Consider the following 24,405-nt stretch of genomic DNA (forward strand, 5'->3'; position numbering starts at 1 on the left):
CAAGAGAAATCTCACCCGACAGCCTTTTTCTCTAGCATCAGCAATGCATGCTCGAGGAGTCCTTTCTATGCCACTGAATTCTTCCTGGCTGGAGGAATCTGATTTCCCAGCAGGTTTCACAAACCAGTGGCAGAGTGCAGTCATCCTCTGTCTAAGTCGAGGTGTGAATTACGATGTTTTAACTACAGTATACTTAGTTTGCTGAGCAGTCCCACTTGACTTGCATTGGAACTCCTCATAACCTGAGCTGCTATATTCAGCATAAGGAAGAGTATCATGGTCTGAAACTGAGCTGTCAGTAACAGCAAGCTGTTATGCTTTTCCTACATCCACTAAAGAAGGTGACAGGACATATTGGCAAATAGCGTCGCGCTAGAATTTGCAGCGAGTAGACAGGAACCTAGCAGGGGAAGAGATGCACGAACTAGTATTTCTTACCTTGTTTCTGCTTGTGAGCAATTTGCAGTCACTGTAGAACTGAAGAGGTTTCATAAATAATGTCCCCCCTCCCTGCAAAATCCCATCTCGTGCTTCAGCAGCAAAGGCAAATGTCAGTATGGCAAGGGTTGTAAGGTGCTCTCCGGAGAGCTTTGCATCTTAGCAGCTGTCCCCAGCACATACGTGCTATCAGGACAATAAAACGTTGCTCAGTGCTGCTGTCCTACAACCAATTAGGTCAGCTGTAAATATTGGGACTGCACGGTAAATACATACGCACATACTAGCAGATTGTGCTGACTTGTTAAATATAAACGAAAGCATAATTAGATTTATAATGTGGCCCTCCCCCTCCTCGTGCCCAATAACATAATTTACCAAGGCGGGGGGGGGATGCAGGGGGGAGAAGAACAAGCCCTCACAACCTGCTGAAATACCATTATTAACATGCGCATGAAAAGTCAATTATGCCAGAGGGAGGTATTTAAGTGAAGTGAGTTTCCGTGCTCTGGGATTACACCTTGGGGATTATGCAGTTCCTATTTATTTATTTATTTTCCCGGAGACTTCTGCTGCTGCTCAGCAGTGAGGAACAGAATTGTTACTGAGAGAGATCCCGAAATCCCCTAAAGAAATGGCCAAATGTGCAGATAAATAATTGTTCCCGTTCCCATCAAGATTCTCCCTCATCACCATATCAAAAAGACACTATATCCTACCCAGTCAGGGCAGGGATGTTTTCTGGTGTTTAGTTTTAAATGACACCAGGGAATGGTCTTCCAGCGCTTCCCTGGGGAGGGCGTTTTACCACGCTGTTATTAGTTGCAGTATTTATTATTTGTATTACAGCGGTGCCTTGAGGCTTCTACCGGGGCTGGAGCCCTGTTAGGTTGGATGCTGCATGCGTGCACTGTTAAAAGGATTTCTGCCTTAACCAGTGGTGAAGGGAAGGAGGAAAGGGTGAAGTGAGGTATCCAAAGTCACGGAGGAAAAAGAGTGTGGAAATACAGCTGTTTGGAGCTGACTCTTCATAACACTGCAGTTCTCAAGTCAATCCCAATCATTTCTTCTTAGTATTAAAACCCAAATTAGAATTGGATGCAATTGCCCATTTTCAGATCAAGCTGAGCGTTACCACCTGGAGTGTTCTGCTAATGGAAAAGCCAACACTGACCTTTTCTATCCAAATCAGGGCAGTCGGGACGGCAGCCAAGGGGAGCTCCAAGTTCAAATCCCTGCTCTGTTTGATTTAGGATGGCAAACCGCAGTGTGATGCAGAGAGGATGGGCACTTGAACTCAAGTCCCATTTCCTGAGATGCCTGGGTCTACCCAGGGCATTGCTCTGCTGTGCGCAGCAGGCAGCGCTTTCAGAACGACTTTGGGCACTTCCCACCCTGCCCCTTTGTGGGCCCATCTGAAAATACCTGTCTGTCGGGATCTTTAGCCTGCTAAATACTTGATTTCTGTTTAAAAAATTGGAACCTTGCAACTGAGGTTGAGAGAGGTTTACATAGGAGCTAATGAATGAAAAATTTAATCCCACCGTAATTCAGGGAAATGCGGTGAGGTGTGGTGGGAAAGAATGGGATGTGGCCTGTTGTAAGGCTCAGAACGATTCTCGTTTGGGTCTGTGTGATGTTGCTGGTGGTGCATTCTGCTCTGATGAATGGGATCTCCCTCAGCACTGTGCTCATACACTCTTCTTTTTCTTTCTCATTGGAAGTGAGGGGATCTTTATATCCAGGGAAAAAAATAGCATCATTTAAAAAAAAAAAAAAATCACAAACCAATACTAAACGCAGTGACAATACCCAAGAAAAACAAACAAAAAACCACAACACAAGTGGGTTAGGACTGGGTGAGCTGCAAAGTTCATCCAGGAGGGGATACAGCAGGACCTGCTGGGGCTCCTCCTGTGCTGAGCCATCGATGCACACTGGCTTTGCTGCTCGTGGCTTCTCCACAGTCTTGCCTAAGGCGTGACAAATTGAGCGGTGTATGTTTTGCAGAATTGTTGACTCTTGTTGTTCTTTCCTGCTCGGTTTCTAGTGAGGCATAAAAGGATGTTTGTGAGCAGGGCTCCGTGTGCGCGGCTCTGCAGCGTCTCCTTTTGTCTCGGTGTAGAAGCACTTCAGCCGGGCGAGGGATTAATAAAAACTGAATTAGATTAAAGGGGAACCCGGGCTAAAGAAACAAGTTTTAGCTCCTTCTTAATTGTAATTTATCTACTGCCAGGATAATTGCTAATAAATACCTGCCGAGTTGCCAAGCCTGTGTTAGGGCTTGTCAGTCTTGAATAAATCTTTAAGACTTAAGATCCCACTCTGACGCTGCCCATCACTCCCCGAGCCGAAGGCAGGGCAAAACAAAGCGGTAACGCCGAGCGCTCCGGCTCAGCTAATCTGGCAGAATGCATCACAGCCTTTATAAATGTGTGAGAAGGGCTGTGCAAGAGCTCCCAAAAAGGTCATTGGTATTTTTGGAGCGATAAATCACGAAGGGAAAGATTTGCATTACGGCTGTATAAAATCCAGGGCCGGATTAGAGAGAGAATACTTTGCAGTAATATTTCTCTCCTGACTTGTTTTATTAGCTTCCTTTAAACATGTTACATTATTGCTTATAGAATTTCATTTACTTGGATTGGCAGCTTGATAAATATGTCTATTGGCGATGATTTGGATTGCTCTGGGCATTAATATTATTAAAACCTGTCACAAGGAAATGTCTGAAAGATGACTTACTGTAAAGATTACAGCATGAAATAAATCATACAATGGTATTTGTTACCGTTTATGGCCTCTTGGAGCCGAGTCAATCCCTTTTTATGTTGCATTATTTTTCAAGTTTTTATAGCCTTACATTATATATCGCTGTCAGAAATGAACAGATGGGGTGTCAAACACGAGCCTTCTGAATAATTCCCACCCTCGGGTTATTTGTATGAAGGACAAGTGTAAAACTGTGTTCTCAAGAAAAAGGAGCTAGATAGAGGTGGAGAAAGTGTTGTTACAGTGAGCGAGATCCCTTTGTCAGCAGGCACATTGTGCTTTTGCTCACTACCTGGTATTTACGCCACAGGGTGGGGGCTCGGTGGAAAATTTAGCAGTCAGTTGACATAGCAAAGAAACCTCACGTTAGATGAGTTTCGCGTTCCTCTGGATTTACTTTTATTGCTGGAATGGGGAAGATGTGGAGGGGGTGTTTCAGTGATAGCCCAACCTCGGAGGGTTTATAGGAATGTGGAATAACGCAGATGCCTCTTGAAGGCTTCAGGGATGGAATGTTCAAAGGAATCCCTCCTGAACGACGCCGGTGGCATTTCTGCAGTTTGGGATGCACAGGGAAGAGAATGGGCAGATACTTTGGGCTCTGGAAGTCTGAACTGCTGTCAGGCAGGGAGCTCTTCTAGGAAGAAGAGCATATTTTGCATTCTGCTTTCTGTTGTGCAAGGCCCGTGTTCTTGCTGTGCGTTTCTGGGGAGTCCTTGTTAGAGTTGGGAGGGCAGACTGGATGAAGTGACAGATGTGATGAGCAGATAAATGCACCTGCAGTTAATTATGTAATTCTGGGTTAGAAAATTCAAGTAGGGACATCATCCGTACATACTTTCCCCCAAGCTTTCTCTCTTCAGACTTCCAACCCCCAGATCTCATACGGGTACACAGTATAATTCAGCATTATTTTTGGAACATAACTCTTCTCAGTCTCGGTGACACCCAAATAAACGGGGATGGCTCTGGCAGTGCAGGCTGGCTGCATCTTGCTCGTGGAACAATGACTTCTTTCTCTTCTTCACTGATTCTCGAGCTGCGAGTTTCAGTGTGATGGATCAGATATTCCAGCAGAGCCCTGATGGAGGAAAGTTACTTCTGCAGCGTGCAGCATTTGCCCAGACTTGCTCTGTGCAGACTGCACTGCCTCTTTGTATGAAAACCAAGTCTGCTTGCTGCCCCTGAAGGATAGGACCCATGCTTATTTTGATCAAAACTCGTAATAGGCAAAAGCGTGCTCTGTGTGGGCTTGAAGTCCCCGGAGGTGTTGGGACCACAGCACACTTTCATCGGCAATTTACTACTTGATTGAATTTCAGCTTGATCTTGTACATAGGCCTCTATTTTTTTTTTCCTCTATGGTTTTCATTTTGTTTCTTTCCCTTCTGGAGAGTAAAACATTCAGGCTACTGCTAGGTAAGGACAAGGGCTGAGGCCTTTCCTGCCTATAGATTTTCAGTTTGTTTTCACACTCATTATATTTGGCACCTGAACTCTCTCTGATTTTAGCCAGCCACCATTCCTTATGAGTTTAGCTACAGCTAATCAAAGCTTATCCCAGTTTCTTTCTGAAGCTCTCTTCTCCTCAGTTCACATTCTTCTGTTGTTTCTTTCAGGCTTGCCATTATAGACCTTATTCTTTGCAACTTCTACTTCTCCATGCATTCCTCAGTTTCTTCCCTATTTCTCAGGAAATTGCATCTTTTCTGCCTTCCCCAGGCCCTTGTCCTGCATCTATCATCAAGCTCCCACAAGGATTTTAGGGGCTCACATTCACCATGAGAAGTGCAGTTGTGCTGTGTATGGTAACTGGAGTTGCACCCACCTGTATGTTCTAATCCGACTCCACGTTGTACAACGGTATAATCACTTAAAGAATTTGCATGACTGATAGTGTGCGCTCCGAGTGCATAAGGAGAAGTTTCATAATTAGCTTTCCCTGTGAACTTGTGCAAACCAGTCTATTTATAATTTGGTCAGCTCCTGATTTTTAATGAGGTGCTGAGAGTGACTGAAGCCTCTGGCAGCATGCATTTTGTATTTTAATTACCCACAGTAATTCTGACAATTACACCGATGCCATAAATCACATCATAATGACCCATAAGAAAAAACCATATTTAATGATTGGATGGGGATTTGAATTAAGCAGGTATGCAATAGCTTAATAAGGAGCCAAAACCTCCTTGGAGATAAAGTCTTTCACATCTTCTTGTTGAGCTGTGGTTCCAGCAGGTGAAGAAACTTGGTGCAAAGTTTCTTTCACAGGCCAAGTCCTGGTTTTCTCAGCAGGGGATTGCATTTCACGGGATGAAATCCATCCTTGTGTGCCTAACCAGACATGGGCAATGGTGGGTCATGATAGCTAACTAGCTGTTCTGAATCCAGAAGAATTATGGTGTTGCTTAACCTTGGCAGAAATTGTAAGCATCCCTGGATGTCATGGAAACTTGATGGTACTGGTTTTTAACCAGTTAGCTTGAGCTTTAGAAGGGATAGCACAGCAGCACAGCTCATATTTTCTGTTCTGGCAGATAGCTTTTGTTACCATGTCCATAGCTCTCTGAGGTGCAAGCTCTTCGATGTCATGTGCAGTGCATAGCACCCTTCTTGGCGCTGACCGTGCTCAGGAAGGCGATAGCAAGCCATGGTCAGCATCGTGTTGCTGCGGCAGCGTTTCTCCTTTGGGCATTTCCTGAGCAGCTCCTCTTGCTCAGACCTGCAGTGCCGAGGCTGGACTGGTCCAAGTCATTTGTCTGAGGAGCAGTGCACGTGTTTACCAGCTCAGCCCGGAGCTGTCCTGCGTGGGCCTGTGTTCGCCTGGGGCCTGGCCCTCTGGTTTTGACCCTTAGTGAATATCACTCCTATTATCTAAGATCTCAACTAAGCCAAGTTCTGCTCTTGAGATTATTTTGCTATTAATAAAGTCACAATAAGTGGGTGGAAGTAGCTAATGGCTCTAAGCCACAAATGATCCCAAATGTTCTCAGTCTCTACTCTCCTGTAAACCTTGACAGATTGGGAGTGCTTAGTAAAATATTGTAACACTCAACACGCATTTACAAGGCAGCGATCTGTCCCATGACGGCTTCCAGATGTGTAGTGTGTGCAATTTCATAATTCAAGAACAGATTCTATTGCCCTCTGCAGATCCCCCATCAGGCTGTTCATAAATGCTGCTCATAATTAAATTAACCCACTAACTAGCCATGCAAATTTTGATAAGCAGTGACCAAAAAAATAAAAAGAGGGAACTGTTGAGATGCTCTCAAAAAATGACAAGGTTGTCTTCAGAGATTAGTTATCATTAGGAGAAGATTTGTTTTTTTCCCTTCCCGTTTGCCAAATTCCACTTTGTCCCTTCATATATGACAACTGCTTTAAGGCTTTAATCTAATAATTAGGAGCTGAATTTCACCACCCTTCCTCGAGCTGCCTGCTGTCCTACTCTCTGATCAGCCTTCCTGGAATGGAGGCAAGCTGCTATTCTGCGTGTGGGTAGCAGGAGCAGGCTTCAGTTTTAAAACCCAGCTCATGCCCAGCCTGAGGAGCAGCGAAGGAACAATGCACGCATGTGCTCGAGCTGACGAGCTGTGCTTTACCCAGGGACCTCAGGGGGAAGAGGGGAACCTCAGCAAAGATTTCACCAGGGATGCCATGAATAATGGGCTGCTGTTTTCTGTCAGAAACAATGGCTCGCGGCTCTGACACGTGAGGTCTGCCTGCAGAAGTCGTATCCAGCTTCCCCACAATAACTGTGCTATATTAATTTGAAAAAGAGCTGGAGTTATGACACCTGGCTTGCATCGATGGCTGAACAATGTGTGCTTTTATAGTACAGGGGTAGCCAGGGGGTGGGTCGGGTGGAGGCTGGGTGTGGAAGTGGAGGCTGGACGACAAAAGCAGAAGGTATCTTCTGGAGAGGAGCAGGCCCACCGTGGGTAGCTGTTCAGGTTACCCCTGAGCACTCAGAGTTCCTCCAGCACTGCTTTGTTTCTTTTTGAGGCTCCGTCACTTGGAGCCCTGTAGTTATCTGAGGATCCTGGCTCCGTGTGAGGATGCGGTGCAGGCCAGTGCCTGTTACACTGGGACTCGGCCTTTGTGTGTGTGTTGTGTGAGTGCCAGTGCTACCCCAAGATCCGTTGCCTCAGTTCAGCTTAGTTTGCCTTTGTCGTTCATGTCTACAGCCCTAAACCTAAGGGGGAAACCTCTAAGAACTGCTACAGTATAAATGTTAACTACTGCCTATTGTACTTCAGTGGGCTCTGTACAACCACGCTGACTTCACTGGGATTACACGTGCATTGCTTAGGGGCGGATTTGGTTCAGTGGATGTAATTAAAAAAAATTAACTACTCGTTTTTAAGATCGGTTTTACTCGTTGCCTGATATTTTTTAATTATTGGATGGAATGCTCTAAATTACGACATTTTGCAATGATGCATAATACCTCTGTGTCTATTAATTAATTAAGCCTCATAGTTCCTTGTGAGGTAGGGAGAACACTTTGATGCGCTGCGATTCGAGTGATGTAATCCACGGTGATGAATAAACCGAGCCCAGATAAGCACTGGATTCTCATAGTGCAGGCCTCAGAGTGAGAAAGGGGCTTTGCAGCAGCCCCACGGGCACTGGCAATTTCCATTGTATGTGTGCGAAACCCTGCTCCTCCCTAAAGGAGAAAGCTAACATATGTGCAGATCTGGGAGGGATTCAAGAAACAATAAGCGGATTCCCAAACGGGATGTGAAGGGAACAGCCCACGTGCCAAGAGTTAAATCATCCCCAGGGCTGCGGTGCTGAGCGGTGTCGGGGCGCTGGTGCTGGTGGGCCGGGGCCTCCCCAGGTGCAGCTGCTGCAGCCACCTGCCTGCTTCCCACACGTGGGCACCTCTGGGGACTTCTGCTCCTGGATTTCTCCTGTGCAGACTGCAGAGGTCCAGCAGTGCAGCTCTTCTAGGCCTTGCTAAATATCCCAGGCCTCTTCTGGTATTCCGTTCAGTGCAAAGTGATAAGAACCTTGAATGAGAAGGTGATGGAGGAAGAATTGGCAGTAGCGTGGACGTGGCAAGGCACAGCATCCTGTGAATGCAGCTCTTTTCGTTCTAGACTCGTGGAGAGCAAGCCTGGATAGCTGTGTACTCAGCACAGTCAATTTGTGACCCAGATAACCTTCTAATAGCTGCAGTAAGTAACTCAGGTAGCTCAGCCAGAGACTATTTCTGTCTGCGTAGAGTACTGCACCGAATCAGTTCTTGTGCCCCCACCCTCAAGCTCCTCAGAGTCCAATGCAGAATGATTTACGAGTCTCTCAGGAAAATCAGATTTCTGTAAGGATCATGTAATTTGCAGAGTTTGTGACAGGAGAAACCTCTAACTAAAGAATGGTTTGTGAAATGAGAGTGTGCTTGGCCTTGCAAAGGGGGATGCAGTTATGATAAAGCAAGTCTCTGCTGTCTTCTCCTCTTTTCCCCGCCTTAGGGATCCACCAGGTGTTTCTTCTAAGGCGTATATATTTCCTATAATATTAAAAGGAGAGGTTGTCATTTCTGACAAGTTGTGTATGTAGATGATGTCTTTATTATGATAGAGATATATACGCTGATTGATTGGTGAATGTGAGTCAAGTAAAGAAAGCTCGTGAGAAGAGTCTCCAACTTGCCAAAATGCCATTTAATCAGTGGCCTAAAGATTCATCATCTGAGGAGGAGATGTGTGGTGAGTGGATGTGCTGGGATTTCTGAAATAACGGTGACTTTTAACCGGTGCTCTGGATAATTAGTTAACTGTGCAGCCGTGGCATCATGGAGTTTGGTACAAGCTGCAAATCCCGCAATGCTATGTGTAGAATGGGTAAAATCTCAGGTTCCCTGCTGCTCTGCTAAGAAGTGCTAAGCTGAGTTCCAGCATAAGTTGGTCTGCGTATGGCACGGGTAGATCTGCCTTGCAAGCCTCACAATGAATGGCACCTACCCAAGCAAAGCCCCCCCCTTCTCTGTTAATCTCAATACTGCATTGACAAGATAAGGATGAACTGGACAAGAAAAAACAACGTCAGGACCAAACACTTGTCTGGTCATACAGCTCCACTAAGGCTGTTGTGTTCAGTGTACGCTGTAATCCTAGATGGCAAGTTTCTTTTATTGTTGCTATTTCAGTGACAGAGTGATTAAATAAGCTTTGTTCCTAAGACAACTGCTCAGGGCTCCTTCTACCTACAGTAAAGCTGGGAGAGAGTGCTGAGCAAACAGGTCTTTTCCATGAGCAGACACCAGTTCTCTCATAATCCCTTGTTGTTCAGCATGGCTTGATCTTGCAGTCCTTTGAAACAGCATGGCATCAGAGTTGCACCTGATTGAATGAGTTTCGTTTCCCATGGTCTTGGACTCACAAAGCTGTATATCTGAAATTTACCTTGAAGAATATCCTGCAATATGGGCCTTATTTAAAGCTGCTGAAGATGAGGGAAAATTCCTGCTGACTTCTTCCTCCTGAGACCATGTTTATATAAGTGTTGCTTCAATGAATGTCTCCACTGAAGAACTCATTATTTAAAATATCTTTAGGAACCAAGCTCCAACAGCCATAAACATCACAACTAATTCAATAACCATATTAAAAATTTGTTACAATATATTTTTCATGTTGCTTGCCCTGCTAAACTGATATTGTCAAAGGAATTCCTCCACCACGCAGCCCTTGTGGCTCATACATCCTCACTTTTCCTTGTCATTAAGGGATCTGAAAGCTGCAATTTCAATGAGGAGGGCACCTCAGCAGCAGCTGGAGATACGATCTCAGCTTGGAGGTTGTTCTGTAGCTCAGAAGCTGCTCTCTCTGTTTCAGGGTCCCAAATGCCCTGGAGGAGGAGGGCAGCGGAGTCTCCTTGTATTTAACAGGAAGGTTCCACTGGTGTGATGCTGTTCCGCTGCGTGATGCTCTTCTGGTAGGTGTGGGGTGGTGGCCTTTGGTATTTCACCTGTTCCTCCTTGTCCTCCAAGGAATAAGATAGGGCTTCCAAGCACTCACCTGGGCAGAGGGGACAGCACTTCCCAGTTTACTGTTGTTTACATGCATTCCCTTGGCTGACCCTGCTCTGAAAGAGAGAGATTGAGACCACCACCCCCTTTTCAGATGTGAGTTGCAGATATAGTGTCTTGACCAGAGACCGATGGGAGCTGAAGTCTCATTCCATAGACATATTTGCTTTAATTTAAGTGGTAACCTGGGAACAGAGAAGGATCTCCAAGGTAACAAGGGATGGGTAATGCCTCCCGTGTTCATCAAAAGCAGGGTAGACATCCAGTCTCAGGAGAGCATTTCAGCAGATGTGCAAAGGAAGGTCTGACTGATACCTGTTTTGTTTTTAAACATTGCATGTTGTGTCCCTTACCCTATTGATCTGGATATCTTTAATACTGTTTGGTTTATTTATTTCATGTGTCTAATCCGTAAAAGAACAAATCCTATCTAGAAATGGCAGGTTGTGCTCAGAGCTGCCAGAGAGCTGAGAGTAGGCAACCAAATCTTGCAATGAGGTGATCAAAGATTTCATCAAAAATACAGAATGTTCAAGCTGTTCTGCCAGCTGGGAGACTTGTAGCAGGCTGGAATTCATGCTGCTTGAAATGCTGCAGCTTCCTTCCAAGCAAATAAAAGGACCCTATTGCCCAGCAACCACCAAAATAGGATTAGTCATTACAAATGGGCAAATATCCCAATAGGACTGGGAGCTCAGCTCTGGGAATTGAAGGGTAACGTTTTGAAAAGATCTTACGGGCAGACTTACGCGAGGAAAAGGCTTACAAGTGCTAGTGTGTCCTAATTCCCCATGTGCCACTTCTGCATTGTGCTGGTTTTGTGTAGCTATGCTAGGCTGTGCAAGAGGCTTTTTATGAGGTTTAAGAATGTCCACAAAGAAAATAAGTGTGTAATAGCTATTGCACTTCATGTTCACGCACGATCATCCTTTGCAACCACGTTTCTAGGACAGGCGAACACTCAAAGGCTTGGGAGTCTAAGATGCATTTTGGGGAGTGAGGTGGGTGCTTGACAGCATCCCAAACCACACTCTCAGTTCTCAAAGGCTACATTTTTAAACTCAGTGAAGAGCTTAAAGGTGCAAGTAAAGTCTTGCGGGCTTTGTCACAGCACTTCAGCATCTCCTTCTGTTTGGAAACTACGCAAAATTAGATAACGTAACGTACAGGAGTTCCTTCAGGATGTCCATTTCTTATATTTAACAATATAATTCTCTTTGGCTTTTACACCAAGTAGAAATTCTTAAACCGTTTAAACGGTTTCAGTGAATTTTAATCTTCACTCTGCTTAATAATTGACGGGCTTTTATTCCCCATAACCTCACCCAAGAAGCAGTAAGGCCAGAGGTGGTCACCGTCCTGGCCCCAGCTTGGCAGGAAGGCCTTGGTCCTTCCGTAGCATCTTCAGAATGGTTTGCCTCTCCCTGCTGCTCCTTCGCTAATCGGGCTGCTCCTGTTGATCTTGTAATTGTGTATTTCCTCTGCAGAGTTCAGCCGTAATAGTTTTTCCAATTGTTCCTATAAAATAAGCTATAAAATAGATTGTGTTTTTAATTGTTTAGCTTCATTCAGTAGACTAATCGTTGGTCTTCAGGCATGTTACATTAAATACAGCTAAAGGTTTCATTATTCAGTTTGAACTAATCTAATTAGTTAGAGACAATCATTTAATTTGGTTATGATTCTAATCTCTCATCAGGAAACTTCTCCCTGACAAAGACCCTTGTTTCTCTTTGGAAAAATACTGTCAAGGAATGAACCCTGTGGGAACGGATCCCACGGTTCCTGGTTGGTGGATGGGGCTGTCGGTGCTGTGCCTGTGACAGGCCTGCTTTGGGGACTGCCCACACCACCTACCAACCACGAGACACCAGCCATGCGTACTAAGCCATGCCTGCTCCCCAGCACTGTGTTAATTAGTTAATTTGAGGAACGTGAACAAGATAGCCAGGAAAAACCACCAGGACGAAGAGTTAGTAAGCACCTAGGATTGATATCTGCTATTTTTGCTTTGTTACACAATGTTGATGCTTGATACCAAATTGGTGTGTGAGTTTTTTGCTTTTGTAGGGTACGATTGGAATCCAAACACTTAAGAAAAAATACTTTGATATATATTCTTACTCTACCTGTAGATGTTACAAGGCTAAGAAGTATTTTAAATCCGATAATTGTACCCGCTATTCTATCAGAATTCTGTTTTAAATTTAGAGTTGCAAGAACCAAGCAGTGCTGTACCTGCAGGATCACATTTTGGTCTGCGTCTTTGGTGATGCAAACTCACCACTGATCGGGCTGCAGGACTTCGTGATGCCCTTACGAGCGAGTAACTTCCTTTACCATGAGTTGAAAGACATTGTTTTACTTGGGCCCTTGGAATATCTGCAGAGAGAATGGAAATTTATTCAGAATTTCCCAAAGGTGTGGTTGTTCTCGGTAAGAATTTTTTGCGTATTGTTTCTCCCTCTCCCTTCCTTTCTGTAGCTCTCCCCCATGCTCCTGAAGGTTTTTTAAGTGTTTGTTAATATGCGGGCTGATCCAAGAGTAATGCCTCCTATTTTATCATGCTCGTCCATGAGGTCAGAGGCAGATGTTGGTGGTATGGCACTCTGGTTACCACTGGGAAGATAATCATGATTGGAAATGGGGAATTGTCCAATGACTTGCAAATTTAGACCCGTGAATTTTCTTCTCTGACCAAAGCTGCTTGTATTTGAAGATGCTTCCAAAATGCCGTTGTGCCAGCTGGGTTTGAAATAAATGTATTTGTTCGTGTCTCACTTTTAATGGTCCTTCATGTTCAGCCTTCTCGGATTCCTCCTTGTCACCATTTATTTGGTTTTATCAGGGTAGTGCTCTCTCCTGTGCGGATCTGAAGGCAGTCAATGTCCAGCATTGCGCTGCTTGTGTCATCCTGTCTTCCAACACCCCTATCTCAAACAATCCTTCCTTGGTGGACACAGAAAGCATCCTAGCCACTCTCAACGTCCGATCCATGGAGGCTAAGCCCAACTCGTCCTCACTGGGTAAGTGTGCTTCCCTTGGCCTGTGAGCTGACGTGACAAAGGAAGAGGGAAATGGAGGCAGGAATGAAAGTGTCACTTGTCACTACTCTGAGCCACAGCCCATCTATCCTGGCTATGTCAATGAATACAGCCAGAAATCCATTTCAGCTTGGCTGGCTGGATGGCCTAGTCCAATTTCTGCAGCTACAGGTTTACAGAGGAGAGGTATGCCAACACTGCTCCTGGAAATGAGCCAGTTCCTCCCAAAAGCTGAGTGAAACTTCAAGGTTTGCAGTAAAGAGACAATTGTGGGAGGTTAAATGGCAATGAGAGTTGGTAACTGCTGTATTACTTGCAAAAGCATGTGTGAGTGGAGTCCCTATCCATCCTTCCAAAAGAGAAAAACAACACCTTTCCCTTGAGGCTTGGGAAGGTGGGCTCTCCATTCTCAGCACAAAGCTGCAATGGAAGCAAAAACAGCCTCAGCCCAGCAGAATATTTATTGTGTCTCTTCCTTTCTTAATTTGGCAAAAGAGCTAAGATTTGTCCTCCTCTTGAGAATGTGGAAGTATTAATTAACTGAAGACGGGCTGAGAAATGGATGGCTCTCTTAAGTGTTTCCCATATACTTTATTATCTTTCTAGGCTTTTAAAGCAATGGCTGTGCCAAAAAAAATATTACAGTGAAGCAGAGGCAGGGTGTTTTAATAATAACTAGGCAAAACAATATCAACATACAGTGTGTACCATCAGAACAGGAGAATAATGATTTAGAGGGGATATTTGAGTAAGGGGTAATTGTGACTTGAATGGATTACTTTTAACTAATGTATTTATTGCTACATGTGTATGAAGATATATGGAACTCATTATTGATTGTATACAAAGTAAATAATATGTTCTTAGAGATGCATAAATTATATATATTTATAATGGCAGATATAGATACTGTACCTACCTATAAATGGAAAAGAGGGAGAATTAAGGCAGAAAGGGTATTTCATCCTATCAGCCACTGTTCAACCACCCTCCAGCACTTTTTTTTTCACTTAATGACTCAAAATCACAGTACATTGTGTGCAGAGCTCTGAACTACAATGAGTACATGGAAAATAGAGATGTGAGCATCTGTTCATCAAAGCCTTCCCAAGCTGCCTTGCAGAGTTCCTATTTTGTGCAAGAGCACAGAAGACAACTGCAGCTAGGAAAGAACCAACAGACAGAGAGCAGCAAGGAAATTTGCCAGACTGGGTAACTGTCAAGTTAGCTTGGAAACAGTGAGAACAGTAACACTGGTAACAGAGCCAGGCGGTGCCCGCGCTGATCTCAACTTGGTGTCAGTTCACCTCCTGCAGTAGTTAATGACAGCAACTTGTACCAGTGAAATCTGCATTTCAGAGCTCAGGTGCTTTGGTAAACACTGCAGCAAATGCAGTCTCGCTTTGGAGGTTGTAACAAAACACAATTCAATTGCATTTCCTGTGATTTGAGATTTCAGGGTGAGCGTTTCAAACCCAACCAACCCAGGCGCATTCTGTGCATTACTTGTCTTGTGGGGAGGAGAATTAGGCAGCTCTTAGAGAAGCAGGCCCACACTGCGGTAAACATTACTTACGCTTGCAAGAATGAGCGTTTACTAGGGTCGTGCTGATGCCAAGGACTTCTAGTCTTTCCCATGGAAAATTTTAGGTTTTCCAGTAATGCTGTAATTATCACCCTGTCATGTCACCACACAAACAGGTTGGCAAACCTAGGTACCGAACTAAATAATCTGTGGCATAATCTAAACATGTAATGGTAATTAACTCTGACAACTTAATAAGCTACTGAAATTCAAATGTACAGAAGTAATCTGCAATTAAGTAATCTTTTGTAATAGCACCCTGCCAGTCTGTAGGATTTCAGGTGGAGCGCTGTGTACTGTTTCACAGGAAAAATATTGACACAAGGAAAAGGTATCCAGGCAATGATCGGACACATTCAAATCAACCGGTGCAGTGCATGGAGAGGAGCAATAAAGGCAATGATTCACTCCAGGCATTCAGTTGTATGTATTCAGATGCCTTGCTGTGCTTGGGAAAGGCAAATCTGCTGCTTTGAGGTGTAGTGATGCCTCCCATCTCCATGCGGTGTCTGTCAGTCCGTGGCCTGACCTCGGGGGTGGGTGATTCAAACAACAGCATCTCCAGTATTCACTTGCTCCTCAGAGTGGAGGAGGAGCCCTTACAAAGTGTCTGAATATCAGCGAGTTCCATTTCTTGCAAAATCTGCAGTGGAGTTCAGATTTCGTCCTTCTGATTGCGATAACGTTGTGTGCAGCAGGTGGTGTTCCTGACAGTCAGTGCTGCACTGTGCAGCAAAGGAAAAACTCGGGCAAAACAGAAAGGGAGACAAGGTGACAAGAGTGTACATCATCAAAACAGAGAACGCAGATTTCAAACTGGGGCTGTTTCTACAAAGTCAGCTGACTGGAAGACTTGAGAGGAATAAGGAACTCCTGGATTTCTTTTTTTTTGACCATCAGGTTTTCAAAACTTGTGGTGTATGCTTTGGCCTTCGTCTGTCCCATCCAGTTTAGGCACAGCCTTCTTGAAGGGGAAGGATAAAACAAAGCCTCCTTCCTCTGTGCGTAACTTACTGGGCACTTGGGGCCAAACAGCACTGGAACCAGCACTGCTGCACCACAGAGGGTAATTATATTCCAGTAACAATGTCAATAACCAGCTTCCAGGAGAGCTTTTATTTTTCTCGTCCTTTGAAGCCCTGAATGAACAAAGTGAGCCTTGGAAAAGCAAGCCAAGTCAAGAAACTTTCTAAATATAGGAAATGCTTTGGGCTTTTTGCATGACAATGACATTATTTTTAGGCATAGGCAAAAGATTTCCTGCATTTGTCAGTCTGAACTATTGTGTCTTGGTTTCATTTTTTTCCCCTCCCCCTTTCTGCTTCTACCGACTTCCCTCTCTTCTCATGTTGTTATTGACTGTTTCTACAGATGCTGTTTTCAGAGCAACCGCATTGGGGAATCAATCAGAGCCATGTTATAAAAGGATCCCCATCACTACAGAGCTGAGTAAGTTATTCTTTAGGAAAGAATTTCACAGAAGCAATATGCGTGCTGCATTATTTATTTACCCCAGGCCTTTTTAGAATTCAGAGGCAGAAAGCGACACGCACTACATGTCCAAGGAACATTAAAAGGTTTGACTTAGATGTTAATTCACTGGCTTTGAAGGAGTCAGGATGGTTTATCAGGAGAATAAATAAAACAAAGTGTTACAAAGGTCTCGGTGTAAAGCAAAACACTGAAGCATCCATTTAGGCTGAAGATAACGTCCTTGTTCTTTTCTGCTAGACTGGATCTCAGGAGATCTGCGTTCTGGTCACGTGGCCCACGTTCTTCCCACCTTTTGGTACAGACTTCACTATGATAAATCAATCAGGAGCGTGTTTTCCTGCTTTCCCCTTATTTTCAGCAAAGAAAGAGACACCACCAAAAGCAGTTGTGCTTAGAGGAATCTGACTTGCCCTTCGGCCGTGCTTCCCTCTCTCTGGTGATTTAAAAAGCACCAAGAAAGATTGCGTGCCCGGTTTTCACCTCCCAACAAAGTGAGGTGAACCAAGGCCTGGTTCTCTACATTTCAGCCCTCCCCTTTCTGAAACACTGTGCTGGTTCCCTCCTGTTCTCTGGATCCTGGTGGGTGGGTGCTGCAGGTTTCCTCCGTTGGCCTCTCTAGCCTGCATTCATAACTGGAGCAGCCGTGGAGCTCTTTCATTGCTGCTCTTGGCTGGTTTTCATCCTTGTCTTCATCTCCTGATGGTTACAGACTAGATCCATTAATTAGGAACACAAGCGCTGATTAATTGATTACTAGCAACGCAGCAGTCGGTGTCACAGCAGAGTGGTGAGGCTGGGCTGCCGGTCCCCAGTGACGTGGATGTTTTGCTCCATTCAGAATGCTGACACAAGAACGTCACGTCACATCAGCACAGCGTGCTGCCAGGCGTCATGGCTGGCCTCTCAGCCATTTGCTCAGGTTTGGGTTCTCTTTCTTCCTTTTTTGGAGCAATGCTTGCAAGCAGGCTCAACATGTCTGGGTGTTTAAAAGAAGCTCTGGTGTAACACAGTCACAGTGCCCACCTGAGGGGTGGGTATGGGAGAAGTGCACTGCTGTCTTCAACAGCATGGAAACATGTTTAGAGTCACAAGGATGGGCTAAGAAGGAGAATAACCCCCAAGTTCTTTACTTTCAGGGTGACAGAGCCCTGGAACAGGCTGCCCAGAATGGTGCTGGAGTCTCCTTCTCTGGAGATGCTCAAACCCACCTGGACACTTTCCTCTGCAACCTGCTATGGGGAACTTGCTTTATTGGGGTTGGACTGGAGCATCTGCAGAGTTCCCTTTCAGCCCCTCCACTTCTGTGATGCTGCAATTTAAGTCCTGGGAGCACAAAATCAAGGCCAGTTAAATGGCAGCTGCACGTGGAGGTGTCTGCAGGCCCGGATCCACCACACGTAGAGCACATTTCAATGTGTCAAACATCTTCTGAATTCGAGTTAGTCACTGGGCTCGCAGGCCTGATGTAAGCAGTCAGTCACCTGAGACAGCGCATCCTAAAAACCCACGCCACGAGGGGCCAGAGATACACAGGATGAACAGCAGCCGTCTGCAAGCAAACAAGAATCCTGTGAACGTGTGAAGGAGAAGGAACAGGGCAGAGAAATAGAGCAGGACCCCTGTTGTGGCTGCGGGACTGTGCTCTCTGTGCCTGGGTGCTGCGGGCCAGCTGGGGGAGCCAGGCTGATTAATTCCAGAGGAGCACCAGCTCCTAAGAGCCAGGGTGGGTGAAATATCTGTATTGAGAGTGCACGGCTGAAGGATGGCACCGACGCTGCAAGACAACAGGAGGCATTAATAGCATGGTGATTCTGGCTAGCTTTAGTCATCTTTAAAAATGATGCACTCAGATGCATTCTGGCCCAAGGGGACATAATGGAAATCAGTCATTACTCACACGGAGTTACTTGCTCTCTCTGTTTTTTAATGGGATAGACGTGGGTTCTTGATCTCAATTCTTTTCAGTCCTCCTGTCTGTCTCTGGCTGTGCTGCTGTCATTCATCAGAGCTCTCCGTGGCAGTGCTGCAGAGCCAGGACATACCTAGCACGTCCAGGAGCACAGCAAGGCCTTCTGCCAGGGCACACTTAGACAATTCTCTGAGAATAGAAGGCGAGCTGAAGAGGACTAGGACAGCAGTGAGAGGAACTCTCTAACCCCACTTTAAGCCAATAGAAATAGCCATTCCATTTCTGTTAGGGCAGGAAAACGAGTGGAAGAAATTAACTTATTCCTTCTTTTTCAAAACAGGTAAATTAATTTTGGCCTGCTATCTTTAAGCACTTGCTTGAAAAATCAGTTTTAGGCTTCTGTGTCTTTTGTCTCCCGTTGCACAATCAGTCAGCAGCACTGAGTGTTTTGTTCCTCTTTCCTTTACTAATGCAGCACGCTGTGCCTAGTGCTGGCCTCAGAATGGCAAGCTACATTTATTAGCTGTCTTTTCTGATCCTAGATGCTTTCTTCCATTGCTGAGATGTTTCCTGTTTCTTCTTTGCTTATCCAACAGAGTTTTCACCAAATGCCCACTTCATTAATCAGGCTCCCAGCAGCAGTTCTGACATTCCAGAGGAAGATCTGCTTTCCCCCACCGCTGCCCCTGCAGGAGCTATTTTCTCAGATAGCTTCTTGAATTCTCTTTTGTCTATGGTAAGTAGATGTATCTCCTCCTGTCACGTTTAGTGGCATTGGAGTGTTAACAAAGTGATTATCAGCCAAGGTAAACCCACTTAATCTATCCTTAACAGTGGTCAAGGCCGCACGTGTCAGAAAGGCATGAGACTCTGTGCCCTCAGAATTAAACGTGTCTATTCCTCTTTAAGCAATTTGTTAATCAGGGAATCCTGGAATGGTTTGAGTTGGGAGGGACCTTTACAGACCACCTAGCTCCAGCCTCCTGCCACTGAGCTGGTCAGTGGGCCTCTGATTTCCTGGGTTAGCGGGTTCCATAGGATAAAAGGCAACTCTTGGCTTCAGAAGACTCACTTGAGCGATGCTCTGAGCCGCATCAGCTCTCCCTGGTTTTGATATACCCATGGTATTATTTGGAGAAACTTTCAGAGTGTTTTCATAGCTTTTCATAACTTCCTCTCTCCTCCTGCCTGATTTATTTGCTTTCTGATTGATAACATGAGCTTACAATCAGTCCCTCCAAGGGGATCGCAGTCACTGGTGCTGGAATTGCATTCTGCACCAGCTGGCCTCGTGGTGGAGGCTCCAGCAGCGATGCTCATTGCTGAGAAGATTATGGGGATTCTGAATACCTGGTTCGTGTAGAGTGGAGTCCTACAGGTCTGGCATGTTGGTGAGCTAGGGAACAAGCAACTTGTGCTACCACCACTTTATTGTAGCACCATGGGCATGAACAGAAAATGTAATTCTTCTCATCGGTCTGACCGTCACCCAGGCAGAAATTCACTGTAAGTTTGGATGGAAAATCTTTTTAACTCGATGGGAATTTCCCAATGGCTCTTTTCGGAAAAGTTCCCGGTGTTTTGACCACTGCTGATCCACAAGACCGTGTTTTAAAGAAGCGCTCGTTTTGATTCTCCCTAAATTCCTGGCGGTGTTCTTTTAGAGACGTTTGCATTAAGAGGGTTGGGTACATCGCACCAAAAAAACCAGACCAGGAGGAACATGGTGATCCCACCCTGGTGGCACGATCGTTTTGATTTGTAGTCAAAGCTGAGCGATCTTGTTTGTGGTAACACACATGTGGGTGACACTTAGGTGTAGTTAAGCCAGCAAAACAGCAGTTCAGCTCACAAGCTGCTGTATCTGAATTGCCTTCTCTTTTTTCCAAAAGCCCCTTCCTTTCTCTTCCCCGTGCTGGAGCTGAGTTCCACGTGCATTGCTCTCAGCTCTTGTCCAAGGGGATAGTGCTTGGGTGGCAGTTTTGCAGAAATTGAATAAATACAAAACAAATCTATCAAAGGGATAAGCAGTCCAAAATAAGCGTGTCAAGTCCAGTTATGGTTTTCTGAGAAGGTGTTAGGGAAAGTATTATATTGCTGCTACTCTCTGATATGTCAATCAGCCAGATAGTAATTAATGGCTGCTAGTGTCAAGTGAAAAAGTAACTTGAGACTTAGCATGACCTGTCTTAAAGGATAAAATTTCACTCCAGCATAGATTCCATGTCTGTCCAGGAATGATCAACACTCGGCTCTGCTTTAGAGTCCTGGGGCACCTTATGTTGGGTTCAGTCAGTCTGTAAATCCAGGGAAGAAGGAGAGAAATACACTGGTGTTGAGCAGTTGCTGTGGGTTCCTGAGCTGTCCAGGACCAGCTCTTGGCGGCAGCACGCAGCGAGTGGGTCTATGCAACTGCTTCATGGTGGGAGATGGATTCTGGCCTGGCCTTTGTGTGCAGGTCCGCTCCTAGGAAGTGTCCTTATCTCAAGCTGTACCCAGACAACAGCTGGGAAAGAAAGGAACTGATGGGCACGCTGCAGAAATGCTGCTTCTTTAAAGCCAGACCCATTCTGAACACAGTGCGCTGCTTCCCGAGTGCGTACGCGCACCTCTGTCGTTGTTCCCTGCCTTTCAAACCCCTGCCGTGTAACTCAGCCAAGAAAGTACAGAATGAGGGTGACATGCAAATCCTATTAATTCATCCAAGTATGGAAATGCAATCCTTTTGATGTCAAAAAGTACAGCAATGATATGTTAAAGAGCTCAGCACGCTTCTGTTAAATATGTAAAGTGCAGATTCCCCTGAAGCTGTATCACTCCTGGATAACCCTGGACTATAGCTCCTTGCTTTAAAAGGCTGAGAATTACTCTAACAGCATTATTCCCTTTTGCCCGACAATGTGGTCAGAAGTTCTTAAGCGGATTTGAGTTTAGCTTGGATTTAGTAGCAGCGTTCCTTCTCTGCACCTTGTTTCGCTTCTTCACTCAGGTGAACGCAGGTGACAGATTCCACAAAGTGGCTCGATGTAGGAAATGAGATTTTTGAGAAAGGGTGGGAAATGAGTTATTTGATGCGCTGCAGGCAGAGGGAACACTTAGAGATCAAATAATTAAAAAAAAAAAAAAAAAGCTGGGTCTTTTTTGTCTTCAAATTTTTGTGTGTCAGAACACTTTAAACATAATTAAGGTCTAATCTAACTGTACAAAAAAAAAACCTCTGAAGTGTCTGATCACGTTCTCCAGGTTTTCACTGGAAAAATCTGTTTGTCTTTCAGGACCCAAGGGATGCTCTTTTGTCTTTACGCTGTCCTTGTTTCTTCCTTTCCAGACCTACTACAACCATCACATCTTGGCTTTGCTGCAGGCTTTGGTGACAAGCAGGACAAACCCAGCGTTGGAGCAGCTGGGGGAAGAGGACAGTAGGCTGAGCAGAAGCCTGGATGACGTGGCCCAAAACCCATTCCAAGTCAGGTGCAAGCTGGCGCTGCTGCCGCTGTCAGGGAGGTTGTTGTCGGGGGCCGCGGTGAGTCACATCACGGAGTGGGGCTGCAGGGACCGGGCTTTTGTCCCCACTGCTAGAGCTGATAGGAAAGGAAGGCTGGTTGTCATTGCCTCAAGTCACCTTTCATTCAGCTGAAGATCACTATGTAGCTAAAACCGTATTTTAAGGAGACTGAAGGCATCAGATAGCCTTATATTAGATTCTAACCTTTTGGGGGATCGGTCATTTTGTTTTCTCTTTCTTACAAATATGATGAGACTAAAAGTGGTGAACAGGGATAGCAGTTGGCTCAATGACTGATTCAGTGCTGGACTGAGTTGTCCAGGTTGGTTCCTTTGATGTAAGAGTGTTTTTGCTTCTTTTATTGCAGGGGGATTCCTTTGGAGACGTCTACTGCAAAGCTTTAGACATGTTTGGAATACTCTGCTTTGGCCTCTACCGGCTGATGGAGGAGCCCAATCCATACAAGAACAGGCAAGTACGCTTCATTTTAAGTTGTACCATAAGTCAAAGGATGCCAATCATGACTTTGAAGTCAGGCATCTGCGGGAGGCAATCCGAATTCCTTATTTTTGTCTCGAGTTTAGACATCTTGTAGGTAACTAAGGCCATTTGAGGCAAACTGGTGAGTAGTCTGAACATGGTTCTCTGATTATTTCTGGAGATCCGGTGCTTACTGGTGCTTTCATGAGGTTCCCTGAAGTTCATTTGAAGTGTGATTTATCTTTTCTTCATTAGAGAGGTGGAGCATGGAGTTAGTAATGCTGCTGAGGGCAGAGATTTCAGGGTGTTTATGGGCAGGGAGCTGCCTCATCTGACACCTTCTACTCTCTGATTCTTTCAGTTTCAAGATTTCAGTGATTGCTTGATCTCCAGATCTCTCAGACACTTAGTTTTGATTTAGAGATTTTTGAGCAATCAAAAATTTATCATACATTTTGGCAGCTGTTTCAGAGACTAATTAGTTTCATTTTAAAAAAAAGTTGGCCGCTCCCAGGTGCAAAGACAGGTACAGTAAAACTCTGCATATTGTCTCACCATTCCAAAGAATTCTGCAGATGCAGTCAGTCATTATTCATACAAAGAACCCTGCAGCGTTCTTCCTACCCCAGACACTCAGTACAAAGGCCTCACGAAGCAGCCTGAATCTCACGTACCAGTGCATTTTCAGGTTTGTGATTGCTCGGCCCGCCAGTGATTTGGAGATGTTGCCTACAGATCTGCTCTTCTCTATCGTTCCATTCAACATTGCAACTGACGACCCGTGAGAAGAAATGCAGAGTTGGTTACCAAGCAAGAAAGCAGGTACTACAGGCACCTCCGTGCCAGAACTGTGAGGCTGCAAAGTGCCCCGCAAATAAAGAACTGTAGAAGTGATTGAGATCCCACAATAATTTTTCAGTGTACTTATTTCTTAGGGGGGCAGTGGGTAGTTTAAATTCGGCCAGCACGAGACCAGCATTGAAAGCAGTATCATTAAGCTCCAACCACAGTGCCTATCAGAAAGTAAAATACCTGCAAAGGGCAAAAAATTGAGTTTCTGCTGAGCATAAAACAGATCCAAGTGTATTCAAACACAATACCCCATCAAGCATAGAGACACTCTGCTGAACAACTCAGTTCAAAGACTACAGCACTCTAAAGTGTACTTTTCTTGCATACAGAACTGAAGATGCTGGATTGATATACATTTAAAAACAAAACAAACAACCCCAAATAATCCCCCATTTACTTATGCCATAAATCAGGTCCTGCCCTTGTGTTATAGTCAGTTGAGGGAAGCAGGAGAATGTTTTTTTTCTTTTCCCCTCTCTCTTTCCCCTAACACTAATTAGGTTTGAAAGACTGCAGCTTGAGTCCAGATACCACATGCCGAGAAGAAAGGAACCCAAACAGCTGATGCAGAGTTCAGACTAAACTAACTGCAAGCTCCCCAGGGACATCACAAGGTAAACCTGATAGTCTCTGTCATTTACAATCATTATCAGGCAGCTGAGTCTCTGTAATTTTACTAGGGAGCCAATTAACAGATCCCTGAAGCTCAAGAGTGTGGTCTTGGTCTTTTTTCTGTTTTAGACAGGAAAAAGGGGAAAATAAGCCTTTGTTGCAAATAAATACTCCAGAAGCTTTCTCACCCGTGGGAATGGTCAGGTCTGGACTTGGGCTTTTCCCCTTGAGAAATAAAATAAAGGACTGGAGTTAAGTGTCAAACAACTGCCTTTAGTACCAATCTGCAAACGGGCTGTATGACCTTGGGTGAGTTATTTAACTCTTCGTATCCTATCGCTGCCCACTGAACGCAGGGAAAATAATAACATACTTGTTAATGTAGGTAATTAAGAGCTTCAGGGGAGGGGCTGTCTCTTGTGATTCGTTTAGCCTAGCATAAATGGGTGCTGATTTTTAGGATGGGACATTTAGGAACTCCACTCAAACAATGTGAGTAATAAGCAAGGAAAAAAGCTTGAACCAAAACTCCAGATGGAAATAAATCTGCTCCTGGGGAAGTGTGGGGTTTGGATTCAGTCTGCGTCTTAATGGGTTGGACTCATCTTTCCTGGAAGAAAGTAATCATGCAATCTATCTTGAGCTGTAAGTAGGAATCACTGAACCATGCTT

At 44.9% G+C, this 24,405-nt stretch overlaps 1 protein-coding gene across 9 annotated transcripts in view; it reads left to right on the top strand.

The window, feature by feature from the left end:
• Positions 1–23,527, top strand: part of KCNU1 (potassium calcium-activated channel subfamily U member 1) — a 77,328-nt gene extending 53,801 nt beyond the window's left edge. For 8 of the 9 annotated variants that reach the window (XM_021374786.1, XM_021374790.1, XM_021374794.1 and 5 more), the window contains 8 exons: positions 10,059–10,158; positions 12,464–12,688; positions 13,101–13,278; positions 16,253–16,330; positions 18,881–19,020; positions 21,613–21,807; positions 22,157–22,260; positions 22,958–23,525. In XM_021374786.1, the coding sequence (XP_021230461.1) occupies positions 10,059–10,158; positions 12,464–12,688; positions 13,101–13,278; positions 16,253–16,330; positions 18,881–19,020; positions 21,613–21,807; positions 22,157–22,260; positions 22,958–23,054 (1,117 nt within the window). In that variant the 3' untranslated portion in view covers positions 23,055–23,525. Of the gene's footprint in view, positions 1–10,058; positions 10,159–12,463; positions 12,689–13,100; positions 13,279–16,252; positions 16,331–18,880; positions 19,021–21,612; positions 21,808–22,156; positions 22,261–22,957 lie in introns of all 9 variants that reach the window. The other variant, XM_021374785.1, reaches the window with a different exon arrangement.

The sequence above is a fragment of the Numida meleagris genome, chromosome 21 (assembly GCF_002078875.1).
Source record: "Numida meleagris isolate 19003 breed g44 Domestic line chromosome 21, NumMel1.0, whole genome shotgun sequence".
Classification (NCBI taxonomy): Eukaryota; Metazoa; Chordata; class Aves; order Galliformes; family Numididae; genus Numida; species Numida meleagris.